The sequence below is a fragment of the Muntiacus reevesi genome, chromosome 15 (genome assembly GCF_963930625.1).
Source record: "Muntiacus reevesi chromosome 15, mMunRee1.1, whole genome shotgun sequence".
Taxonomy (NCBI): domain Eukaryota; kingdom Metazoa; phylum Chordata; class Mammalia; order Artiodactyla; family Cervidae; genus Muntiacus; species Muntiacus reevesi.
The window spans coordinates 29,843,317-29,870,017 of NC_089263.1; the positions used below are offsets into that span (position 1 = coordinate 29,843,317).

At 37.0% G+C, this 26,701-nt stretch overlaps 1 protein-coding gene across 2 annotated transcripts in view; it reads right to left on the bottom strand.

Moving 5' to 3' along the window:
• Window positions 1-26,701, bottom strand: part of SCAPER (S-phase cyclin A associated protein in the ER) — a 398,005-nt gene that overhangs the window by 96,911 nt on the left and 274,393 nt on the right. For both annotated transcript variants that reach the window (XM_065906683.1, XM_065906682.1), the window contains exon 25: window positions 25,610-25,733. In XM_065906683.1, the coding sequence (XP_065762755.1) occupies window positions 25,610-25,733 (124 nt within the window). The remainder of the gene's footprint in view (window positions 1-25,609; window positions 25,734-26,701) is intronic.

Sequence of the window (26,701 nt, forward strand, 5' to 3'; positions counted from 1 at the left end):
TTTGAAGTCAACGTCCTTCAATACCTTCAGCATTCTAGGCAACTACTGATATGTTTTGTGTGTCATGGATTATTCTGTATTTTCTACAACTTTGAATAAGTGGAATTATACAGTAGGTAGACTTTTGAATCTGGCTTTTTTTTTTCTGAATAGTTCATTCATGCTGTTCAGTGTATTATCAGTCCATTCCTTTTTATTGCTGGATATTGTATGGACATACCAAAATTTGTTGATCATTATCACCTGTTGGTGGATATGTGTGTTGTTTAAGGATTTTAGTTATTTATGAATAAAGTTGCTAATGTCATTCTTATGCAAGCTGTTTTTGTGAAGAAATGTTTTCACTTTTCTTGGGTGGACAGCAAGGAGAGACATTGCTGGTATGTGGGGCTTCCCACGTGGTGCTAGTGGTAAAGAACCTGTCTGCCAGTGAGGAGACATAAGAGACATGGGTTCAATCCCTGGGTTGGGAAGATCCCCTGAAGGAGGTCATGGCAACCCACTCCAGGATTCTTGACCTGGAGAATCCTGTGGATAGAGAAGCTGGGCGGGCTACAGTCTGTAGGGTCATAAACAGTCAGACACGACTGAAGTGACTTAGCATGCACGCATAGGGCTAGTATATGTTTGTGAGAAACTGCTAAACTTCAACCACACTTTTAAAAGCAACAGGATTTGTTCAATTATATTGTCAAGATTCAAGAGAAAGCAAGTTATCATTCAAGAAACAAAACTACATACTGAGTGTGGTCAACTTTAAGACTCTCATTTGCTGCAGTCAGAGGTGTTAATGAGACCTAATATTACTACTTTTTTCTCTCTGAACAGACTTCTTTCACAGGTGAGAAAGAATGAAGCAAAAGCAGAGGCCCAACATAAAGAATGCTTTTAGTCTATTCCAGCATCTCATAAAACCCCGAGAGAACTGGGCAAGGGCAGAGAAACAGGAACTCAGCTGTGTGTATGGCCATTTTCACATCTAGCATTCCTGCTCTCTTTCACTTACTAGAAGAGCCAGAAGGCCTTCTGCTTGATGCCCTACTGTGTCTGAGGACAAACATGAAGATGGAGGGATGTAAGCTTCAAGAAGACAGGAAGAGAGACTGAATCATTATAGGGTGCTGAGAAAGGCCCAGTTTCTCTGTATTCACTCTTCTATTTATAATTTCTGCTCACCTCCTACACCTGGCCCACTAGCTGTCTCTTTTTCCCTCCATTCTATATCCCCTACCCTAGATCTCCTATTTCTGTTTCCCTCTCTTCTTGGGTTCCACTTGTCGTCCTTTTAGACTCTTCCATTTTCTCTCTCCTTTCTGCTTTCTGAGTACGGGTACAAATGTGCATGTGTATGGGTCTCACCTTCGCTAGGTTTATTGCAGGCTTCTCTTCCTCCTCACAAACAAAAACTACCAAGACTGTATCTGGACTTGATGTTCTTGCTTAGTGGCTAAGTCTTGCCCAATTCTTCTGTGACGCCATGGACTACAGCTTGCCAGGCTCCTCTGTCCATGGGATTTCCCAGGCAAAAATACTGGAGAAGGTTGCCATTTCCTTCTCCAGGGGATCCTCCCAACCCAGGGATCAAATCCATGTCTCCTGCGTTGGCAGGCAGATTCTTTACCACTGAGCCACCTGGGAAGCCCATCTAGACTTGATAGATGCAAATCTCTGTGCTTTTCATCTGCAGTAGTTTTCTCCCTGCAGCTAGAACATTCTATTATAGGACACCTACAATACTACAGGTTCCAGTCTGAGCACTGAGATCACCCATTTTCTTGAATCTTTATGTCAGATGACGACACAGTGAGTTCAAGCTGGCACGAAGTGTACAGTGAATAGCTGTCACCCTGTTTAAGGAATTTTCAAAACACAAGTCAAACAGATGTTTTCAAAATTTCTCTCCAGGCATTTAAAAACATGTTTCAACTACATTGTTGTTGTTCAGCCACTCAGTCACGTCCAACTCTTTGGAACCCCTGCAGCATGCCAGGAATCCCTGTCCTTCACCATCTCCCAGAGATTGCTCAAATGTCCATGGAGTCAGTGATGCCATCCAACCATCTCATCCTCTGTTTTCCCCTTCTCCTCCTGCCTTCAATCTTTCCTAGCATCAGGGTTTTTTCCAATAAGCTGGCTCTTCGCATCAGGTGGCCAAAGTATAGGAGTTTCAGTTTCAGCATCCGTCTTTCCAATGAATATTCAGGACTGATTTCCTTTAGGATGGACTGGAAATCCCTTAGGATTTCCTTTAGGATATTTGATCTCCTGGCCGTCCAAAGGACTCTCAAGAGTGTTTTCCAACACCACAATTCCAAAAGCATCAATTCACTGGCACTCAGCTTTCTTTATGGTCCAACTCTTCAGATCCATACATGACAACTGGAAAAACCTGAGTTTTGGCTAAACGGACCTTTGTCAGCAAGTAATGTCTCTGCTTTTTAATATGCTGTCTAGGTAGGTCATAGCTTTTCTTCCAAGCAGGAGGCATCTTTTAATTTCATGACTGCAATCACTATCTGCAGTGATTTTGGAGCCCAAGAAAATAAAGTCCGTCTCTGTTTCCATTGTTTCCCCATCTATTTGCCTTGGAGTGATGGGACTGGATGTCATGATCTTAATTTTTTTAAAGTGGAATTTTAAGCTAGCTTTTTTACTCTTCTCTTTCACCTTTAACAAGAGGCTCTTTAGTTACTCTTCGCTTTCCACCATAAGGATGGTGTCACCTGCATATCTGAGGTTACTGATGTTTCTCCTGGCAATCTGATTCCAGCTTGTGCTTCATCCAGCCTGATATTTCTCATGATGTACTCTACATATAAGTTAAATAAGCAGGGTGACAATATACAGCTTTGATGTACTCCTTTCCCAATTTGGAACCAGTCTGTTGTTCCATGTCTGGTTCTAAGTGTTGCTTCTTGATCTCCATACAGGTTTTGCAGGAGGCAGGTCAGGTGGTCAGGCATTATCATCTCTTTAAGAATTTTCCACAGTTGTTGTGATTCACACAGTCAATGGAATTAGTGCAGTCAATGAAGCAGAAGTAGATGTCTTTTCTGGCACTCTCTTGCTTTTTCGATGATCCAGTGGATGCTGGCAATTTAATTTCTGGCTCCTCTGCCTTTTCTAAATCCTGCTTGAACATCTGGAAGCTCTTGTTTCAAGTACTGTTGAAGCCTCACTTGGAGAATTTTGAGCATTACTTCACTAGCATGTGAAATGAGTGCAATTGTGTGGTAGTTTGAACATTCTTTGGCATTACCTTTCTTTGGGACTGGAATGAAAACTGACCTTTTCCAATCCTGTGGCCTCTGCTGAATTTTTCAAATTTGCTGGCATATTGAGTGCAGGACTCTCACAGCATCATCTTTTAGGATTTGAAACAGCTCAGCTGGAATTCCATCACCCCCACTAACTTTGTTTGTAGTGATGCTTCCTAAGGTCCACTTGACTTCACACTCCAAGATGCCTGGCTCTAGGTGAGTGATCACACCATCGTGGTTATCTGGGTTATTAAGATATTTTTGTATAGTTCTTCTGTGTATTCTTGCCACCTCCTCTTAATATCTTCTGCTTCTGTTAGGTCCATACCACTTCTGTCTTTTATTGTGCCCATCTTTGCATGAAATATTCCCTTGGTATCTCTAATTTCCTTGAAGAGATCTCTGGTCTTTCCTATTCTATTGTTTTTTTCTATTTCTTTGCACTGATCACTGAGCAAGGCTTTCTTATCTTTGCTTGCTATTATTTGGAACTCTGCATTCAGATGGGTATCATCTTTCCTATATCTTTCCTTTTCTCCTTTGCCTTTAGCTTCTCTTCTTTTCTCAGCTATTTGTAAGGCCTCCTCAGACAACCATTTTGCCTTTTTGCATTTGTTTTTCTTGGGGATGGTTTTGATCACTGTTTCCTGTACAGTGTCACGAACCTCTGTCCATAGTTCTTCAAGCACTCTGTCTATCATTTCTAATCCCTTGAATCTACTTGTCACTTCCACTGTATAATCATAATTGATTTGATTTACATCAACTGTATAGGTATAGATATACAGTCTGTAACAAAAGCCTCACTTTCCTTTCATAAAAACAATAATTTTACCAATGAAGAAAACTTTTTCAGTTCAAGGCCATATTTAGTAGTAGTGTTAGTCATGTCCAACGCTTTCTGACGTCTGTCCATGGGATTCTCCAGTCAAGAATATTAGAGTGGGCTGCCATGCCTTTCTCCAGGGGATCTGCCCTATCCAGGGATAGAACCTGGGTCTCCCAGATTGTAGGCAGATTCTTTCCCACTGTACCACCTGGGGATTTTAGTTGCTGAGGTCAGTGCATGTAGCTGATGGAAAAACCATATACCTCTTATCAAATAATCAAACTCCAGGTTGCTAGAACTTTTATTTCTGTTCTTCTTTAAAGAATATATGTCTCTCTGTGTGTATATGGGTGTGTTTGTATACATATAAAATCTGAAACTTCAGAAAAGTTGCAAATATACTTCAAAACCATGTTCTACCTGGTTATCATCACTTGTTCCCTCCCATCTAGAAAATTCTTCACTGATCCCTTGAACTTTCATGATTTTGAGACTTCTGTAGAGTTCAGGTTATTTTGAAGACTGTCGCACACTAGGTATGTCTCATGTTTCCTCATGATCAGATTATGTATCTTTGGTAGCATTATCACAGTAGTGATAATGTAGCTATCTCATTGTAGCCTATCAAATGGCAGACAATTTTGGTTTGCTGCACAATTGATAATGCTCACTTTGATCACCTCAGTACCAGGTTTTCCCACTACAAAGTTATTTTTATTTTGTAATTAATAACAATTTTATAGGAATGTACTTTGAAACTAGGTAAATATCCTATCCTTTATCACATTTTCATTTTATTTTAAAGAAATGGGTACAGCATAAATATTTCATTAAAAAATAATTATTTCTCTTTCACTGGTTAAAAATTGGCAGAGTGATTGCTGGAATAGGATTTGAGATATAGGTCTTCCTACTTAAGCTGATAGATTGATTATTTGTATCTATTTAAAATATAGGCCTTTTTTTTTTTCTTTAAAGTAGCAGTACATGTGTCTCTTCCAAGTTTGGTTTCCTCAGGGTATATGCCTAGGAGTGGGATTGCTGGGTCATATGGTGGTTTTACTCCTAGTTTTTAAAGGAATCTCCATACCATCTTCCACAGTGGCTGTATCAATTTACATTTCTACCAACAGTGCAACAGTGTTCCCTTTTCTCCATACCCTTTCCATCATTTATTGTTTGTAGACTTTTTGATGAGGGCCCTTCTGACTGGTGTGAGGTGATAGCTCACTGCAGTTTTGATCTGCATTTCTCTAATAATGAGTGATGCTGAGCATGTATCCCATTGTTCACTGCAGCACTGTTTACAATAGCTAGAATAAGGAAGCAACCTAGATGTCCATTGACAGATGAATGGATAAAGAAGTTGTGGTATATATACACAATGGAATATTACTCAGCCATAAAAAGTAACACATTTGAGTCAGTTCTAATGAAGTGGATGAACTTAGAACCTATTATACAGAGTGAAGTGAGACAGAAAGAGAAAGATGAATACTGTATTCTAATACATATATACAGAATCTAGAAAAATGGTACTGAAGAATTTATTTACAGGGCAACAATGGAGAAACAGACATAAGAGTACAGACTTATGGACATGCGGAGAGGGGAGGAGAGGGTGAGATGTATGGAAAGAGTAACATGGAAACTTACATTACCATATGTAAAATAGATAGCCTACGGGAATTTGCTGTACGGCTCAGGAAACTCAAACAGGGACTCTGTATCAATCTACAGGGATGGGATGGGGAGGGAGATGGGAGGGAGTTTCAAAAGGATGGGGATATATGTATATCTATGGTTGACTCATGTTGAGGTTTGACAGAAAACAACAAAATTCTGTAAAGCAATTATCCTTCAATAAAAAATAGATTAAAAAAAAAACCCTCAACATTAAAAAAAAAAAGTAGCAGTACAATAAATAATTCTTTACTCACATTTGAAACCTGAAAAACAAGCAAGCTTCTGTAGGGTAAAAGCTAAGGCCATGTCATTTCTTTGTTAACTGAGTATCCACGTTGACTTGTATCTGGCTCTGTCCTGCTGGAGCGTTTGCCACTTAGCAATAACTCTTTCCCTCTGCCTGTACTTGGGCTGTGAGCTTACTAAGACTGATATTTTTTTCTCATTTCCTTAGATAATGATTAAGTTACTTATCAATCAGTTCCTAGTTTAGGTATCAGCTTCTCTAGCAACTACCCCTGGCCCTTGAAAGTCTCGGCATCCTGTCTTGACTCATCATAACTCTTAAAATATTTCATCATATTTGTGTTTTTGCTTATTTGAACTGAACTATCTACAAGACTGTGAATACCAAGACTGAAATTATGGTTTTAATTAATTAAAAGTTTAATAATTTAATTAGCACAATACCAACAGAGTCCAACTCTTTCAGACCTTCTGCTATCCTGTTCCATGCCTCTACTTAAGTAACCCATTATCATGAATTTTGCATTTGTCATTCTCTTGCTAAATAAAAATTTTAAAATCATGTATTTATGTGTCCCTAGAGAATATAATTTTTAGTTTCCCTTGTTTTCACATTTTATAAAAATAGTATTTGGAAAAAATTAATGAATTTAACTTACTAATATTTTTAGAATTTTTTCTTCTTGGTTCATTAGAGAAACTGGTCTGCAACGTTTTTTCTTGTACCATTTTTGTTTGGTTTTGTTTAATTTACTAATATTTTTAGAATTGTATCTTCTTGATTCATAAGAGAGACTGGTCTGCAACTTTTTTTCTTGTACCATTTTATTTGGTTTTGTTTGTACCATTCTTCTACAAAGATTGTACTGGCCTCAAAGAATGAATTGGGAAGAAGTTCTACTCTTTCTGGAATAGTTTAAGATTGAAATGATCTCTTCCTTGAGTATATGATAGAAGTTTGCTATAAAATCATCTAGGCCTGTGATTTCTTTGTGGAAAGACTGTAAATAACTAATTCAATTTCTTTGAAGGTTAAAGAACTTATTAAGCTTTCTCTACTTAAATTTGTTGAGTTATATTTTCCTAGGAATTTGTTAAATTAACTAAAAATTTTAAATGCACTGATATAAAGTTGTTTTAAGTACTCTCTTAACTTCTCTTCCATCTGTAGTTAATTCTTTTTATTCCTTATATTAGTTGTGTCTCTACTCTTTCTTCGTGGTCAAATTTGACAGAAACTTGCCTACTTTATTGTGACTCAGCTGGTAAAGAATCTGCCTGCAATGAGGGAGACCAAGGTTTGATCCCTGGATTAGGAAGATCCCTGGAGAAGGGAAAGGCTACCCACTCCAGTATTCTGGTCTGGAGAATTCCATGGATTGTATAGTCTATGGGGTCGCAAAGAGTTGGACACAACTGAGCGACTTTCACTAACTCACTTTATTAGATTTTATGAATAACTAATATTTGCTTTGTTGATATTCTCCAATGTTTGTTTTCTAATTATTTCATAATTTCCCACGTTTTCTCTCTAGATCAATTTGGCTTCTCTTTTTTTAAGATTAAGTCAAATACTCAACTACTTATATACTTTACTATGTTCAAATATAATCATTCAAAGATATATATATATATATATTTTACAGTTTTGCTTTATTACACCCCAAAATTTTGATATGTTGTATTTTTATTATTGTTCTATTTTAAGTTTAAAAATTTGTGACTTACTGTATGACTCCTGAGTTTGTTACGTATCTAGATTTTGAAATGTATACGATTGTTTACCTTTTTGTTATTGATTTCCATCTTAACTGCATTATATTCACAGTGAATTAACTGTATAATACTTCTAATAAAAACTACAAACTTGGGCTGCCCTGGTAGTCCAGTGGTTAAGAATCTGACTTGCAATGCAAGGGACACCGATTCCATCCCAGGTCCGGGTAGATCCCATACACCACAGAGCGGCCAAGCCCATATGCCACAAGTGCTGAGTCAGTGCTCTAGAGCCTGAGAGCTGCAACTACCGAGCCCATGCCTGCAACTACGAAGGCTGCCACCTAGAGCTCATGCTCTGCAGCCAGTTAAGCCATTGTAGCAGGAAGCTCTCGCACCCAATGGAGAGTAGCTGCCGCTCACCACAACCAGAGAAAGTCAGTGTGCAGCAGTGAAGAGCCACCACAGTCAAAAAAATAAAACAAATTAAAAAAATTAAAAACAAAAAACAATGTACAAACTTTGCTTTAAGCATTGCTTTTTTTGGAATATGCAATATTTTCATTATCATCATTTTAAAATATCTTCTGATTTCCTTTGTGATTTTGTAGGCATTCTATTACTGTCTTCTAATTTTATTCCCTTGTGGTCAGAGAATATACTTTCAGTTTCTTTAAATTTATTATGATTGCTTTATGGCCTAGCATATAGTCTATCTTGAACACACAACGTATTTTGGAAGATAATGTGTGCATTCTGTAGTTGCTGGGTATACTGAAGTATAAATATTAATTAGATCAAGGTGGTATCACCTATATTTTTTTTACTGAATTTTTGTTTTTAGTCAAGTTGTTTTAGCAGTTGCTAAAGGAAGGTTTTTAAAATATCCATCTATGAGAATGGAATTATTTATTTTTCCCTTTAATTTTGTTAATATTTGCTTCCTGAATTTGAAGCTGTTATTAAGCATATACACATTTATGATTGCTATATTTTTCTATTGGTTGACCTATAATCTATCTGCAGTGTTGCTGTTTACATCTTCTAATACTATTACATTAAACTCCTCTTTATTTGATATGAATGTAGCTATTTTAGTTTATGTTTACTATGTGAGTCTTTTTCACTCTTTTGTTTCAACTCATATTTATACAGGATTGTATTTTTACATTTTAAGTACATCTCATGTAGATAGCATTTTGTTGGGTCTTTGTTTTTACCCTTTCTGACAATTTATGCCTTGTAACTTATTCAAGGAAAGTTTTGCACGTTTTGTTTAGCATAATAATTGATAGATTTGGGTTGGACCTACTATTTATTGTTTTTTGTTTAACTTTTCATTGTTTATTTATCAAGTTGAGACAGTACCGTTTTGCGTAAAAAGCAGAAACTTTGTAATGTTACTGCTTTTCTGTCCTCTCCACCCTTTCAGTTTAGTTGTGTTGCTCAGTCATGTCTGGCTCTTTTCGACCACATGGACTGCAGCACGCCAGGCTTCCCTATCCATCACTAACTCCTGGAGCTTGCTCAAACTAATGTCCACTGAGTCACTAATGCCATCCAATCATCTCATCCTGTCGTCCCCTTCTCCTGCTGTCTTTTCCAGCATCAGGGTCTTTTCCAATGAGTCAGTCCTTCACATCAGGTGGCCAAAATATTGGAGCTTCAGCTTCAGCATCAGTCCTTCCAATGAAACACCCAGGACTGATTTCCTTTAGGATTGACTGGTTTGATCTCCTTGAAGTCCAAGGGACTCTCTCAAGAGTCTTCAACACCACAGTTCAAAAGCATCAGTTCTTTGGCACTCAGCTTTCTTTATGGTCCAACTCTCACATCCATAGATGACTACTAGAAAAACCATAGCTTTGACCATCCAGACCTTTGTTGGTAAAGTAATGTCTCTGCTTTTTAATATGCTGTCTAGGTTGGTCAGAGCTTTTCTCCCAAGGAGCAAACATCTTGGCTTGCAGTCACCATCTTCAGTGATTTTGGAGCCCAAGAAAATAAAGTCTCACCGTTTCCATTGTTTCCTCATCTATTTGCCATGAAGTGATGGGACCGAGGCCATGATCTTTGTTTTTTTAAAGTGGAGTTTTAAGCTAGCTTTTTTACTCTTCTCTTTCACCTTTAACAAGAGGCTCTTTAGTTACTCTTTGCTTTCCGCCATAAGGGTGGTGTCACCTGCATATCTGAGGTTACTGATGTTTCTCCTGGCAATTTGACTCCAACTTGTGCTTCATCCAGCCTGACATTTCTCATGATATACTCTGCATAAAGCGGGGTGACAATATACAGCCTTGATGTACTCCTTTCCCAATCTGGAATCAGTCCATTGTTCCATGTTTAGCTCTGTTACTTCTTGACCTGCATATAGACTTCTCAGGAGGCAGGTAAGATGGTATTTGGTATTCTCGTCTTTTTAAGAATTTTTCACAGTTTATTGTGATCCATACAGTTAGAGGTTTTGGCGTAGTCAGTAAAGCAAAAGTAGATGTTTTTTTCTGGAACTCTCTTGCTTTTTTGATGATCTGGTGGATGCTGGCAATTTGATCTCTGGTTCCTCTTTTTCTAAATCCTGCTTGAACATCTGGAAGTTGTTGGCTCATGTACTATTGAAGCCTCGCTTGGAGAATTTTGAGCATTACTTTGCTAGCATGTGAAATGAGTGCAATTGTGTGGTAGTTTGAACATTCTTTGGCATTACCTTTCTTTGGAACTGGAATGAAAACTGACCTTTTCCAGTCCTGTGGCTACTGCTGAATTTTCCAAATTTGCTGGCATATTGAGTGCAGCACTCTCACAGCATCATCTTTTAGGATTTGAAATAGCTCAGCTGGAATTCCATCACCCCCACTAACATTGTTTGTAGTGATGCTTCCCAAGGTCCACTTGACTTCACACTCCAAGATGCCTGGCTCTAGGTGAGTATCACACCATCGTGATTATCTGGGCGTTAAGATATTTTTGTATAGTTCTGTGTATTTTTGCCACCTCCTCTTAATATCTTCTGCTTCTGTTAGATCCATACCACTTCTGTCTTTTATTGTGCCCATCTTTGCATGAAATGTTCCCTCAGTGTCTCTAATTTTCTTGAAGAGATCTCTGGTCTTTCCTATTCTATTGTTTTTTTCTGTTTCTTTGCACTGATCACTGAGCAAGGCTTTCTTATCTCTGCTTGCTATTCTTTAGAACTCTACACCATTCAGATGGGTATATCTTTCCTTTTCTCCCTTGCCTTTGCTTCTCTTTTTCTCTCAGTTATTTGTAAGGCTTCCTCAGACAACGATTTTGCCTTTCTTTTTCTTGGGATGGTCTTGGTCACCGCTTCCTGTACAATGTCATGAACCTCCAGCCATAGTTCTTTAGGCATCTGTCTATCAGATCTAATCCCTTGATCTATTGGTTACTTGCACTGTATATTCATAAAGGATTTGATTTAGGTCATACCTGAATGGCCTAGTGGTTTTCCCTACCTTTTCAGTTTAAGTCTGAGTTTTTTATTCAGTTTAAATATGAATTTCTCCATCCTTTATATTATAGTTATACTATGCATCATATGCTGTACACCTAAACATATTATAAACTGCCTGCTAAGCAGAAGACACGTGTTTGGTCCCTGGGCTGGAAAGATCCCCTGGAGAAGGAAATGGCAACTCACTCCAGTATTCTTGCCTTGGAAATCCCATAGAGAGCAGAGCCTGGTGGGCTACAGTCCATGGGGTGGTAAAGAGTCAGTTAGACAAAACCAAGCAACGAAACAACCTTACTAAAAACTCTGTTCAAACCATCATGTATATTTAAAAGTTTTGTTAAAGAAACAAAGAAGAAATACATCTTCATTTACAGAGTTCTTCATTCCTTCTTAAAGATGGTCATTTTCACTGGGTGTCATTTGTCTTCAGTTTGAAGAACTTTACCATTTCTAGTAGTGCAATCTTTTGTCATCTAATTGTCTAAGGCATATATTTTAAAATGTCAACTGTATTTATTTCACCTTTATTCTTGAAGCATTTCTTTTGTGTGCTGGATATAGAAATTATGGATTGAATTTTCTTTTCTTTTTTAATTTTAAGCATTTGAAAAATGTTCACTGTCTTCTGGCCTCTGATGAGACAGATGTCAGGCAATACCTGAATCATTATTTGTCTGTATGCAATGTGGCACCTTTCAACATTTTCTCTTTTTATTATACTTATTTTTTGCAGTTTGACATTATTATCTTTGTATTTATCCTTTTGGGGGGTTGGTGAATTTAGTATTGAATCTGTATATTTATGACTTTCATCAAATTTGGAAAAAATTTAAGACATTATTCTTTCAAAAATATTTTAATGCTTCATTCTTTGTTCTTCTGGATATCCAATATACATATTACACTGTTTAATACTGTCCCACAATTCCCTAAGGTTCTGTTCTTTCTGTTTCCTTTTGTCCTCTCAATCTCTCCACCACACACACTGATCAGACTGGTTATTCCTATTCATATAACTTTAAGTTCAATAATCTTTCCTTTGTTACTCAGTTAGGTCCACCAGTGAACTTTTTCTTTTTAATTTATACTTACTTTGTAAATAATTTTACACCTCTCCCAGGTATCCCTGATGTTAACACCCTACATAATTACAGCACAATTAATAAAACCAGAAAATTAACACTGATATAAAACAATGAGCTAATTTAAAGACCTCATTAGAATTTTCCTAGTTTTTCTCACTAAAGTCCTTTTTTGTTGGGGGAGGGGGTGCTTCATGATCCAATCCAGAATCCCACATTGAATTTAGTTGTCACATCTCTCTAGTCTCTATGAATTCTTCAATCTTTGCATTTAATCAACTATCTTGTGGACCATTTTCAATTTGGAACTGTTTGATATTTTCTCATATTTAGATGACATATTTGGCAAAAGTAACACGGAATGACAGTGTGAGCTTCTAAGAATATAATACTAGAAAGTAAATGATGTTGATATATGGTTTTTAGTGATGTTAGTTTTGATCACACAGTTAAGGTAGTATATCTGCCAAGTTTCTCCATTGCAAATTTTCTATTTTCCTTCTCTGTAATTCAAAGTTATTCTGAAACTTCAAAAAATCCTTTTTCTAATTATACTTTTACTCACTAATTTTTTCATCCATTGATGATTATCTCCTGCAATAAGCATTACTGTGGTGTTTGTCTCATGTTATTTTTCTATTTTTCATCATTATCATTTATTAATTCATTCAGTGAATTTTTGACTTCAATTATATTTTTCAGTTTGATTTTAAAAAAAGAAGCAGGCATATGACTTTGCTGGACTCAACTGCAAAACTTTATTCATGGATAGCAACTGAAATTTCAGTTCAGTTTGTCTTTAGCTGAAGTACTTGGAGTCTCCCATAAACATAGGGTACCAGGGTCACTCAGATATTTATAAATAAGTCAGGGAATCCTCCTTTCTGGTTATTTCCTTTTTGAATGTCATCCTCACATTCTTGCAGTTGCCTTTGCCCCAAATTCTGTCTTCCAGTTCTTCAGGCTAGAAAGACTGTGGATTTTCTCTGATAGTTTTAGCCATCCTATGTGGTATTGCCCTCAGGCCAAAAGCCATAAAACCAGGAAACTTACTCAATGCTGTTTCCTTCTTCCAAATGTCTATTCCAATCAGAATCTGTCTGCTTTTGATAGGTCTGTGGCACCTTCAGGTAGGTTTTTTCATACTTTATACCTCCTGTCATCTGCAGAAGGGTCACTCTGGCAGGAGGTTATTCAATAATATTGGAAGCAAAACTGGATCATTTGTATGATATTGATTCTTTCAAGTATGTTAAGACTTGCTTTATGGCCTAGTGCATAATCAATTCTTGTAAATTTCCCATATGTACTTATAAAAAATTTATATTCTCTAATGTTTCACATATGGTTCTATCTATGTGTATCAAGTTTGCTAATTGCTTTATTCAATTTAGTGCGTATTTAACCATACTGTTTGCTTTACCCACCGTCTGAAAGTAGTATGGTAAAATCTCCACTATGATGCTGGATGTTGTCAATTCCTCCGTGATTATAGGTGACAGTAATAATGATGATGATATGATTTCATGTGACTGCAGCAGAATGGCACTTAAGAGTTATAACTTGATCCATATTCTTTCACTAGATCAATTTTGAATGTAGCTTTAAGGGTAAAGTTCTATACCAGTCGCAATATCCTTGAACTGTTCTTACCAGACTTAAATGAACAATGTGCCATGTAATATAGTGGAAAAAAGTTAGGTTGGGATTTGGGAGACCTGAATTTGTATCCTAATTCTATTGGAAACAGGCTGTGAAATTTTGGCAAATACCCAGCCCACACATCTCCCATCCTTCTCTTTTTCTGAGTTCCATCGTCCTCATTTGTAAGACAAGGAGGACTAGACCAGACTAGATACTATGAAAGCCTCCTCTCTGGTTCTGATACACTCTGTATCAATAAATATATTATATATACAAAAAATATATATAGTGTTTTAAGGATTACATCAGCCTTTTAAAGAGTACATCATGTGAAATGCCAGGCCAGATGAAGCACAAGCTGGAATCAAGATTGCTGGGAGAAATATCAATAACCTCAGATACGTGGATGACACCACCCTTATGGCAGAAAGCAAAGAAGAACTAAAGAGCCTCTTGATGAAAGTGAAAGAGCACAGTGAAAAAGTTGACTCAAAACTTAACATTCAGAAAACAAAAATCATGGCATCCAGTTCCATCACTTCATGGCAAATAGATGGGGAAACAATGGAAACAGTGACAGATTTTATATTTTGGGGCTCCAAAATCACTGCAGATGGTTAATGCAGCCATGAAATTAAAAGATGCTTTATCCTTGGAAGAAAAGCTATGACCAGCCTAGATAGCATATTAAAAAGCAGAGACATTACTTTACCAACAAAGGCCTGTCTAGTCAAAGCTATGGTTTTTCCAGTAGTCATGTATGGATGCGAGAGTTGGACTATAAAGCAAGCTGAGCGCTGAAGAATTGATGCTTTTGAACTGTGGTGTTGGAGAAGACTCATGAGAGTCCCTTGGACTTCAAGAAGATCAAACCAGTCCATCCTAAAGGAAATCAGTCCTGAATATTCATTGGAAGGACTGATGTTGAAGCTGAAGCTCCAATACTTTGGCCACCTGATGTGAAGAACCAACTCATTGGAAAAGACCCTGATGCTGGGAAAGACTGAAGGCAGGAGGAGAAGGGGACAACAGAGGATGAGACAATTGGATGGCATCACCAACACGATGGACATGAGTCTTAGTAGGCTCTGGGAGTTGGTGATGGACAGGGAAGCCTGGCGTGCTGTAGTCCATGGGGTTGCAAAGAGTCGGACACAACTGAGCAACTGAACTGACTGATATATAGTGTATGAGAAACAGAATTCATATTATTGATGAAGAAATGGCTAGGGTGCCCTTGACATGTTGAGCAAGTATCACACAGTGAGGAAAGGAGAAACAAGATGCAAGTGGCATCAGAAAGGCCAATGCTACTTGTGGAGAGCTGAAGGATTTCTATTCCCATGTAATTAACTATGAAGTTCATGTTCTGGCTCCTTGGTACAAAGAAGAGAATGTGGTGAATGGCCAATTCCAGGCCTTTGATGATATAATGAAAATAAAATAGGCATCCACATGGCTCTGCACCAGACTCAGTGAGAAACAATCCCCTAGCTGTAAGGCTGCATTTATATTTTCTTTGTTAGTATACAGGGCTTTCTTGTCATCTTCTGCAGTGCTCACCAACAGTCTCTTTGATACAACAGTATCATATCAATTATTTAAGGTTTGTACATCACTTTTCAATTAACAGTTTCTTTGGCTCCAGAAAATATATACACACAATTTATGAGTATTCTTTAAATATTCCATGAGGAGCAGGTCACTATGAATTAAAAATAAGAATGCTAATAAAATATTGAATGCCTTTTTAAAGTGCAATGAAACATCAAGAAATTATAAATCTTTTAATTAAATGCTTCTTCAGTGTATACTACCCAGGTGAAAATATTAAACATGTATAAAATTAAAGTCACAAAGATATTACTTTATCTTATTTGTCAACTCAATAAAGTGAGGACACATCAATTTAGGTTATAGGAAGGGAATGTCCTAGCCAAGAACTCAGGAAACTTGCATTCAGGTCATGATTCTATCACTAGGTAGTTGTATGATCTCTTTGCCATAATTCAATTTACCAATCTGTAATATGGATTATGTAGAACTTGCCCACATTAAAAGTCAATCAATCTATTTTCACAGTACTCAGTAGTACTCGTACTTGTCTTTTTTTGGTGGTGATAAACACGTAACATAGATTTATCATCTAATAATTTTAAGTATATTTCGTAGTCTATCTACATGCACATGGTTGTAAATCAGAGCTCTAGATCTTTTTCATCTTGCATAACTGAACTCAATACTCACTGAACAGCAACCTTCCCTCTGCCCTCATCCTAGCGCCCGACTTTCAGTTTAGTGAATCTGCCTACTTCAAATGTCTCATGTAAGTGAAATCATACAGTATCTGCCCTTCTGTGACTGGCTTATTTTACAAGGTTTATCCATGTTGTCACATATGGAAGATTTCTTTTTTAAGGCTGAATAATATTCCAGTGCATGCACATACATTTTTCTTTATTCAACTGCCAATGGGCTTCCCTGGTGGCTCAGATGGTAAAGTGTTTGCCTGCAATACAGGAGACCCAGGTTCAGTCCCTGGGTCAGGAAGATCCCCTGGAGAAGGAAATGGCAACCCACTCCAGTACTCTTGCCTGGAAAATTCCATGGACAGAGGAGCCTGATAGGCTACAGTCCATGGGGTCACAAAGAGTCGGACACGACTGAGTGACTTCACTTTTACTTTTCACTTTCAATGGACATTTCGGTTATCTCCTTCTCTTAGTTATTATGAATAATGGTACAGTGAACATGAGAGTGCAAGGATCTCAAGAGTTTCTGATTTCAATTCTTTTTGGGTAAATACCAAGAAGTAATCCCATATGGTAGTTCTATTTTTAAGTTTTTGGGGAACTGTCATTATTGTTTTCCAAAGTAGGTGCAACAATTCACATTTCCACCAGGAAACAAGAGTTCCCATTTCTCCAAACTCTTGCCAATACCTGTTACTTTCTGTGTTTCTGATTTTTATATTTATGTATTTAGGACATTAACCCTTCATCAGATATATACTTTTCAAATATTTTCTCCCCTTCTGCAGTTTGCCCTTTCATTTTGTTGACTATTTCCTTTGCTGTACAGAAGACTTTTAGTTTAATGCAGTGCCACTTGTTTATTTTTGCTTTTGTTATGCTTTCTCGTATCACATCCAAAAAAAAAAAAAAAAATCACTGCCAGGAGCAATGTCAAGGAGCTCTACCCTTATGTTTCTTCTAGGAGTTTTATGGGTTCAGGTTTTACATTTAAGTTTTAAGTCCATTTACAGTTAATTTTTGTGTATGGTGTGAGATGAGTCCAACTTCATTATTTTGCATGTGGATAGCCACCATTTCCCAACAGCGATTACTAAAGATTACCCAACAGTATTTACTAAAGAGACAACATTTTCCTTTGCATATTTTTAACGTCTTGTCAAATCTTAGTTGGCTGTATATTTGTGGGTTTACTTCCAAGCTCTCTATTCTGTTCTATTGGTCTATGTGTCTGTTTTTACAACAGTTTGTTCTAATCTTTAATTATTTCCTTTTTCTGCTAACTCTGGGCTTAGTTTTTCTTTCTCTAGTTTCTTAAGGTATAAAGTTAAATTGATTGAGACCTTTCCTCCTTTTTAATTCAGGTATTTATTGCTATGAACTTCCCTCTCAGCACTGCTTTTACAGCACTCCATAAGTTTTCATATGCCATATTTTAATTTTTCTTAAAGATACTATTTAGTTTCTCTTTTAATTTCTTCTCTCATCCACTGTTTTTTCATCAAGTTTTTTAATTTTCACATATTTGTGAATTTTCCAGTTTTCCTTCTGTTATTAATTTCTATTTTCATTCCACTGTGGTCAGAAAATACACCTGTCATCTTAAATTTGTGTACTTGTTTTGTGACCTAATGTATGATCCATCCTGAAGAATGTTCCATGTGTGCTTGAGAAAATGTTGCTGGTTGGTGGAATATTTTATATATGTATATTAGATCCGTGCAGCCTATAACACTGTTCAAATCCTCGTTTAAAATTAATGATTTGCTTTCTAGATGTTTACATCATTGAAAGTGGGGTACTGAAATCTACTTTAACTGAGCTATTGTCATCTTCTTCCTTCAGTTCCTCAATACTTGCTTCTTATATTTGAGTGCTCTGATGGGTGCATGTGTGTTTACAATTGTTATACCTTCCTTTAAAAAGGGCCTTTTATTACTATATAATGTCCTTATTTATCTCTTCTGAGAGTTTCTGACTTTTAAGTCTATTTTGCCTGATACAGGGATGGTTACTTGTGTTCTCGTTACCACTTGCGTGACTTATTGTTTTCAAGTCTTCCACTTTCAGCTTATGCGTGTCCTTAAATTTAAAGTAAGTCTGTTGTTGACAAAAGATAGTCAGATCTTGTGTTGTGTTTTTATCCATTCAGCCAGTGTGTGTCTTTTTAATGGAGAGTAAACCACTTACACTTAAAGTAATTACTGATAGAGACAGAATACCTATTGTCATTTTGTTAATTATTTTATGTCTTATACAGTTATTTTGTCCCTCATTCTTCTTCTGCCATCTTCCTTTGTAGTAACATGCTTTGATTCCTTTCTCATTTTCTTCTGAGTATCTTCTATAGGTATTTTTCCTTGTGGCTGCAATTTATAATAATCTCTTTCAACCTGATAACTTAATATCAATCACATACTAATATGCTATACTTTTACTTCTCTCCCCTCAATATTTTATGTTATTCATGTCACAAAGTACATATTTTAAATCATGTATCCATTAACATACTTTCATAGTTACGGCTATTTTAACAGCTTGGTCTTTTAATTTCTATGTCAAGATTAACACTGACTTAACCTCCCATTACAGTATTACAGCATCTAGTATTTGTCTTTATATTCACATTTATCAGTGAGCTTTATACTTTCATATGTTTCCATGTTGCTATTTAGTGTCTTTCTTTTTTCCTCCTACTTTAAGAACTCCTTCTAGAATTTCTTGTCAAGTAGGTCTAGTAGTGGTGATGAATTTCCTTAGCTTCTGTTTATCTGGGAAAGTTTTAACTTCCCTTTCATTTTTTGAAGGATAGTTTTGCTGGATATAGTGTTCTTGGTTGGCATTTTTTTCTTTTATCATTTTGATGATAACATCCCACTCCCCTCTGGCATGTAGGTTTTCTGGTGTGAAATACACTGATTGTTTTATGAGAGTTCTTCTGCATGTGACCAGTTGATTTCCTTTTGCTGCATTCAAAGTTCTATCTTTGACTTCTGATAATTGATTATAGTGTGTCTATGTGAGGTTTTTTTGGGTTCACCAAAGTTAGGACCTGTTGGACTTGTTGAAATTGGATTCCCTTTCCTTCACTAGATTGGGAAATTTTAGGTCATTACTTATTTAAATAAGTTTTCTGCCCCATTTTCTCTTTGTCTCTCTCTCCTTTCGTGACCACCATAATATATATATTGGTCTACTTTACAGTATAGCATAAGTCCCTTAGGCTTTTTTTCATTCTTTATTTTTATTCCTGATTGGATAATTTCAAATTACCTATCTTTTAGTTCAATGATTCTTTCTTCTGTCTGATCAAGGCTGATCTTGAATTCCTCTAGTTTTTTCAGTTCAATAACTTATTCTTTAGCTCCAAAACTTCTGTTTAGTTCTTTTTATATTTTCTATCTCTTTTTATTTTTCATTTTGCTCATATATCATTTTTCTGGGTTCACAGAACGTCTCTAGAATAATTATTTTGAATATTCGTCACATGATTCATATAACTGCTTCTTTAGGGTTGATTCTTGAAGATTTATCTTGTTGTTTGTAGGGTCCATGCTTCCCTTTTTCTTTGTGTGTCTTGTAACTTTTTGTTGGAATCTGCACATTTGAAAAAAGAGGTATCACTTTTCGACTGTACATACTGGCTTTGTAAAGGGGAAGGCACAATTCCCTTGACTAGGGAGTCAGAGGTACTACGAAGCATTTTTATAGGAGACAGGACTTCTCTGGGCCTGCATGCGCAGTTTCTCAATTAGAAAGCCTGGCTGGTTTCTTACTCAGGTGATTGTAATCTCTTGCTCCCTCTGGTGTCTGTATGTAGCACTGCAGGTTCTCTGATTCTCAGCAGTAAGCTGCCCTGCTTTCTGCTGTTCTCAAGGGCTGCCAGGCATCCAAAGTATGCCAGCTTCCTCGCAGTGCCATGAGTCAGGTGAGGCAGATACAAGTCCCTTGGGCAGCCCTCCAAAAATCCAGAATGCTGGATTCACACTCAACTCCTATCCCTTTAAAGCAGAGAACCATGAGCTGGGGTATCATCTTCCAACGCCAAGCTGTGCCAACTCAAGAGAGGAGAGATTGTGAGTAAACCAAAATAGTTTTTCTTACTCACATCAGTGTGGTTGTTCCTGGCCTTGAGATCACCTTGGACTGTAATATCTAAACTGTTTTATTGAATTCTCATAATGGTTTTTTTTTAATTTATTTTTTATTGAAGGATAATTGCTTTACAGAATTTTGTTGTTTTCTGTCAAACCTCAACATGAATCAGCCATAGGTATACATATATCCACTCCCTTTTGAAACTCCCTCCCATCTCCCTCCCCATCCCACCCCTCTAGGTTGATACAGAGCCCCTGTTTGAGTTTCCTGAGCCATACAGCAAATTCCTGTTGGCTATCTATTCTACATATGGCAATGGTAAGTTTCCATACTACTCTTTCCATACATCTCACCCTCTCCTCCCCTCTCCCCATGTCCATAAGTCTATTCTCTATGTCTGTTTCTCCATTGCTGCCCTGTCAGTACCATTTTTCTAGATTCCATATATATATATATATGCATTAGAATGCGATATTTATCCTTCTCTTTCTGATTTACTTCACTCTGTATAATAGGTCCTAGGTTTATCTACCTCATTAGAATTGACTCAAATACATTCCTTTTTATGGCTGAGTAATATTCCATTGTGTATATGTACATTTCTTTATCCATTCATTTGTTGATGGACATCTAGGTTGCTTCTATGTTCTAGCTATTGTAAATAGTGCTGCAATGAACAATGTGGATATGTGTCTCTTTCAATTTTGGTTTCCTCAGGGTATATGCCTAGGAGTGGGATTGCTGGATCATATGGTGGATTTATTCCTAGTTTCTTAAGGAATCTCTATACTGTCTTCCATAGTGGCTGTGTCAATTTACATTCCCAGCAACAGTGCGAGTGTTCCCTTTTCTCCACACACTCTCCAGCATATATTGTTTGTAGACTTTTTGCTGATGGCCATTCTGACTGGTGTGAGGTGATACCTCATTGTAGTTTTGATTTGCATTTCTCTAATAATGAGCAAGGTTGAGCAAGTTTTCATGTGTTTTTTAGCCATCTGTATGTCTTCTTTGGAGAAATGTCTGTTTAGGTCTTTTTCCCACTTTTTGATTGGATTGTTTGCTTTTCTGGTGTTGAGTTGCATGAGCTACTTGTATATTTTGGAAATTAATCCTTTGTCAGTTGTTTCATTTGCTATTATTTTCTCCCATTCTGAGGGGTTGTCTTTTCACCTTGCTTTTGGTTTCCTTTGCTGTGCAAAAGCTTTTAAGTTTAATCAGGTCCCAGCTGTTTATTTTGTTTTTATTTCCTTTACTCTAGGAGGTGGGTCACAGAAGATCTTGCTTTGATTTATGTCATTGCGTTCATAACAGTATTTTGGTTTGTATATAGTTGCTAAGTGTTTCTTTGGGAATGAGAACTGGGACTATCTATTTTGCCAGTTTGCTCTTTTTCAGTGGTCTTTTTATTGCCTTCTAATGTTCATGTCTAGTCTCCTCAAGGAGACATTTTGAAGGTAGAGGCCTACTTTCATATGCAGTGTAATGATTCAGGCACAGAGAAGAGTCTTAACATTCAGTTATTGAAATCTGCTTTAACACAGTTTAAAGTTTTCATACTTTTTAAAGATAATGCCTATCTAAATGTATTGTTTTTATAGGGCTCCAAATAAATTCCTCAAGACCTTATCCTAAAAATCTTACTTTGAATCTACACCGCAAGAAAAAGCACATACTTTTTCAGTGCCACTCATGCTAATTTAGCTTTTGTAAAAATCATAATCCAGAATTGTAGAATTTTTACCCTTCAAGGCATAGGCAAATCCAAATTCTTCCCGAAAGCCTCTCCAATGCTCCAAATTAGAACTCACTCATTCATTAATCAAATATTTAACAGGCATTTCCTTATGTGCCTGGTACTTCTCTAGGCTGTGTGCACTACTCTGTAGCCCTGATTATGTTACAGAACTTCTCACAACTTTTCTTTAATATTAATGTATGCAAGTTGCTTATTCCTTAACTGTGGGCTTCTAGAATGAAGGAACTGTGTCCAATTCACCTCTGTAATCCTGGCATCTGTACAACGCTTTGCACTTAATTGAGATGCAATACAAGACTGCTAAAACAAACTCCAAACAGCTATATTAGGGGAGAAAAGCCTTCTAAACTATCTCAGTTTGTTGAAGAAAGGCTGACTGCCCTATAATCAGTTGTCATATAAATTCTACCAGATCTGAATTAATTAACTTCTTTTATGCTTCTTTATAGTCCTTCTGGAAGATGTGTGATGACAGCCTCCTCCCCTTTGCTGAAAGGGTACTTACACGTTAGTGATCCACATTTCAGTTACATGTACGTCAAAACAAGTTAGCAATAAAAAATGTACATGCACAAGTGATTTCCAGAAATGTAAAAATAACCACCACCACCTCTGCCTCTCCAACTTAGAAAACATACCTCTTTCAATTATCACAAACTCCATCACAGCAGCATTAGAATTGACAGAAAATAAAAGGCCAAAAAGAACAGTAAGACCAGGAAGTGCCACGTTTAAGGGAAGGAGGGATAAAATGTGTTTGACAAACTAATGTCCCAGGATTCAAGTTCTAAACTGAACAAAATAAACATAGAATGTGGTGAAATTCATTGGTTGGGAGATTAAAAGCTTTCTGAGTGTTAAGAAATCTTGAGGTCACAAGTAAGGGAATATGATTCAAAGGAAACTGGGGCTTTCAAAGTGGAGGGAAAGGATCAAGCTACTTACAAGCTCCTGGCACATGGCAGGCACTTAATAAATGAAAGCTATTATGAGGAGTTACGGTCTAGCTTTGTGATGGTCCAGGCAGAGGCTACCGACCTCCTTTCTCTGGGCTTTACCATACTCTACACAGACTGACATCACACCATTTTTATGTGCAAACTGCATATCTGTTCCTACTCCAAAGCAGGAATTTCCTGGATGGTTAGGATCATACCCTACACTTCTCTGCAACTGGAAATAGTAGGCACTTATGATTATTAAGTGAGAGGATAAACAAACTACCTTATATGATAAGAACAGGTTTTGATCAGAAAAGAATGAAGAGCTAGGATGGAAGATCTTGTCAATAAGTCTTCTTGCTCATTCCTTCACATTTCAAACACCATTCCCTTTGTTACTTTTTCTGTTCAAAGTACATTTATGTATCTTCTTCCATTACCAATATAGAATAGGTTTCACACAGTATATTCTTCCAGATAATGTGGCATGGAATAGTCGGAGAGCATGGGGTTTATTTGTTTTTTTCCAGTTCTTATTTTGAAATAATTTACAATTGATAATGGAAGCATAGAAATTATATACTTTCAACAGGGTAAAGTAACAAAAGAGAATGGCTTTGAAATGTCAAGGAATAAGCAAGAAGACTCAAAAGCAGGATATGTTGCAAAAATAGAGTTCCCTTCACCCATATCCCTACTGCTAACATTGTGAAAAATCACAGTATAATTACTGAAAGCAAGACATCAACACTGAGCAATAAAATTAACTATTCTATAGACCTTATTTGAAGTTTCAAGTTTTCTCACGAACATCCTTTTTCTGGTCTAGGATCCCACATTACATTTTGTTGTCAGATCCCCTTAGATTCCTCCAATATGTGACAGTTCTTTAACTTTTCTATGTCTTTCATGACACTGACACTTTTGAATAGTATGAGTCAATTTTTGTGTAGAATGTCCCTCAATTGGGGTTTGACAGACCTAGTCTGGGCTCTTGACTCCATGATTATCCATGTAGCCTTGGGCAAGTCAACCTTTCTCAGACTCAAGTTTCTTCACCTGTAAAGCAGTATACTAACACTGACTTTCTGTTTTAAAAATGAAATGAGGCAATATATATTAAAATGCCTGGGACATAAGGTCATACAGCAAATGCTAAGTCTTTCTCCTTGTCCCTGGCTTTCAACTATTTCTGATAGAAATTTTTGCTAAAATTCATTACTTGTATTTCAATGCCTTATTTTATAGATAAACCATATATTAACTTAGCCCTCAAGTGATGACTCAGTGTCATTTACAAACAACCTTTATTGCACTGTATTGTTCTAGGTCTATTGTGTTTTGTCCTTTCTCACTGCTGTCCCTTCTCTTTGTCATGAGAAGAGCATGTGAGAGCCTCATCATTTCCTTTCTGATTTTCAGCTTTAAACATATGGGAATCCATTTGTTTACTTATATGTTCATCAACAATGTGCTGAAGCTACTGTGTCAGGCCTTGTTTTAGGATTTTGGAGAAAGTGATGAATCACCTCCTGTCCTCATTGATTTTATGGCTAATTGGGGAAATGGACAAGTAAGCAGTTAATTACAATTCAATGTGATTAATCCTATGAATGACCTAAGGGACAGGAGCATATAAGAAGAACACCTAACCTGGGCTTGGGGAGAGGGTCAGGTTGGGGAAGGTTTCATGAGGAAAGTGCCATTATGTCTTAGTAGAGGTCTCAGGATGTAGAAATTAACCAGATGGAGAAGGAAAGAGAGCAAAAGGCTCACAGTTTAGGGAAAAGCTATTAGAACTACATGCTGAGTAAAATAAATCGGTTCTGAAAAATAAATCTCCTGTGTTATAAACTTGCAGCTTGAGAGTGATTCTGTGCCAATACCTCGGGGGCTCAGAAACTTCACCAGGAAACTTCTGGCCCCAGGGCTGTGTTCTGGAGGCTGCAGCTGACAGACCTAAACCTTTGGATATTATACTGAGCTTACCTCTTTCAACATCTGTGAACTGAAGTAAAATTTAAGGCTACAATTGGCTGCTTGTTCCTATTCCAAAAGTATAACAGGTTTGCCCCTTTGTGACAGAGGAGTTTCTTGCTTCAAAAAATACATCAAGGGCCCTCAAAAAGTCCATCTTAAATTGACCTTTTTTAAAAAAATCGCATTTCTTTAACATCTTCTCCCACCATTCATCCTGCCTCATCACTAAGGCATTACTTCTCTTTCTTTATGTTTCTTACCAAATAAACATAAAGTGACCCTTTAAACTGAGCTGGCAAGAGAGGTTATGAGACTTTCTTCCCTTGTACAGCACTAATTCCTATGACCTCAGAGATATGGCTTTGAGCCTAACTCATTCCAAAGTCCCAGTCTAACCATGGAAATCTGTGATCCCAGCAAGTGCTACAAGAACATTATCCATCAAATACTGGGACTTAGAAGAATGCATTATAAGGTTTTCAAATGAAGAGGTTTTTCTGCCAGTTCCTATTTTACTCTCCAAATCATCTTCACTTTTTTTTTTTAATCTGGATAATAAATAAGATGGCTTCTTTTAGTTTTCTCCATAGGGGATATTTTTCAAATCTTAACTGCTTCTAATTCAAAGCAATAATATTACATACCGTCAACTGGTGTATGAGGAGGTCCATTAAGAAGGTAATCTTGTTACTAAACAGAACATCAGTGCAGTTTTCTGAACAGTTATTGCAGGTGAGGTTGTAAACATTGATTGCATTGCAAAGAGACCTAACAGAAGGAGAAAAACACCATTTATAAAACTTGTGCAGTTCTTCTCTAAATAATGTGAAATACACAAAATGAATGGTACAAAAGCAGCAGGCACAGGATAGAAATCACTCTTAAAAAACCAAGCCAAATATTACTAGGTGCAAGGTCCATCAGCTAGATATAAAAGCTTTTAATTTTTATCCACAGCCTAGTGCTCATTAGAAACTAATTCTTGCCTCTTATTAATGCAGCAGCAGGCAATGGAAAAGTACTTACCAGTCTACTGACAATGTCTTAATAATCTAAGATTAGATGTTACCCAGGAATTTTGGGATCTAGAATTTTTGAATAGTATCCAGAAAAAAGAGTGTGCCAAAGCTCCTGCTGCCAGGTCTCCTGGTTGACAAGGGCAGATGATGGAGGAAAGGAGCACACATGAAGAGAAACAACAGGTTTTCCCTTGTGAGACAAGAACCGCAGAGGTCTGGGGAGTGAGCACCACACCTGCCCAGGGATTGTACAGATGAGCCCAGAGTGCCTCAGCAGGAGAGGACCTAAAGAGTAAAACAGTCTTGGGTCAAACCCATCAAAGAAATGTGGTTTTTTTTTTTCCCTTTGGTATTAAAAAATTATATCCCATTTTTCAAAGAAAGTTTTGGAGCAACAAACTCAATGGGCATTCTTGTGAGTGCTTTGAAAGCTGCAATAAACCTGCACTGCCTGAGTGATCAATGTTGATTCTGGCCTCACTAAATCCCCTTCTTAAGTCCTATGTACAAATGTTTTGATTTAGTCCCTTACAACCAATCCTCTAAAACAATAATTCTTAAAGTGTGAACCATGAACCAGTAGCATCAATATCACCTGGGAACTTTCAGAAATGCAAATTCTCAGACTTCTCCCCAGATCTACTAAACACTAGACACTTTGGGGGTGGAGTTCAGCAATTTGTGTTTTAATGAATTTCACTTTTTTTTAAAACAAAA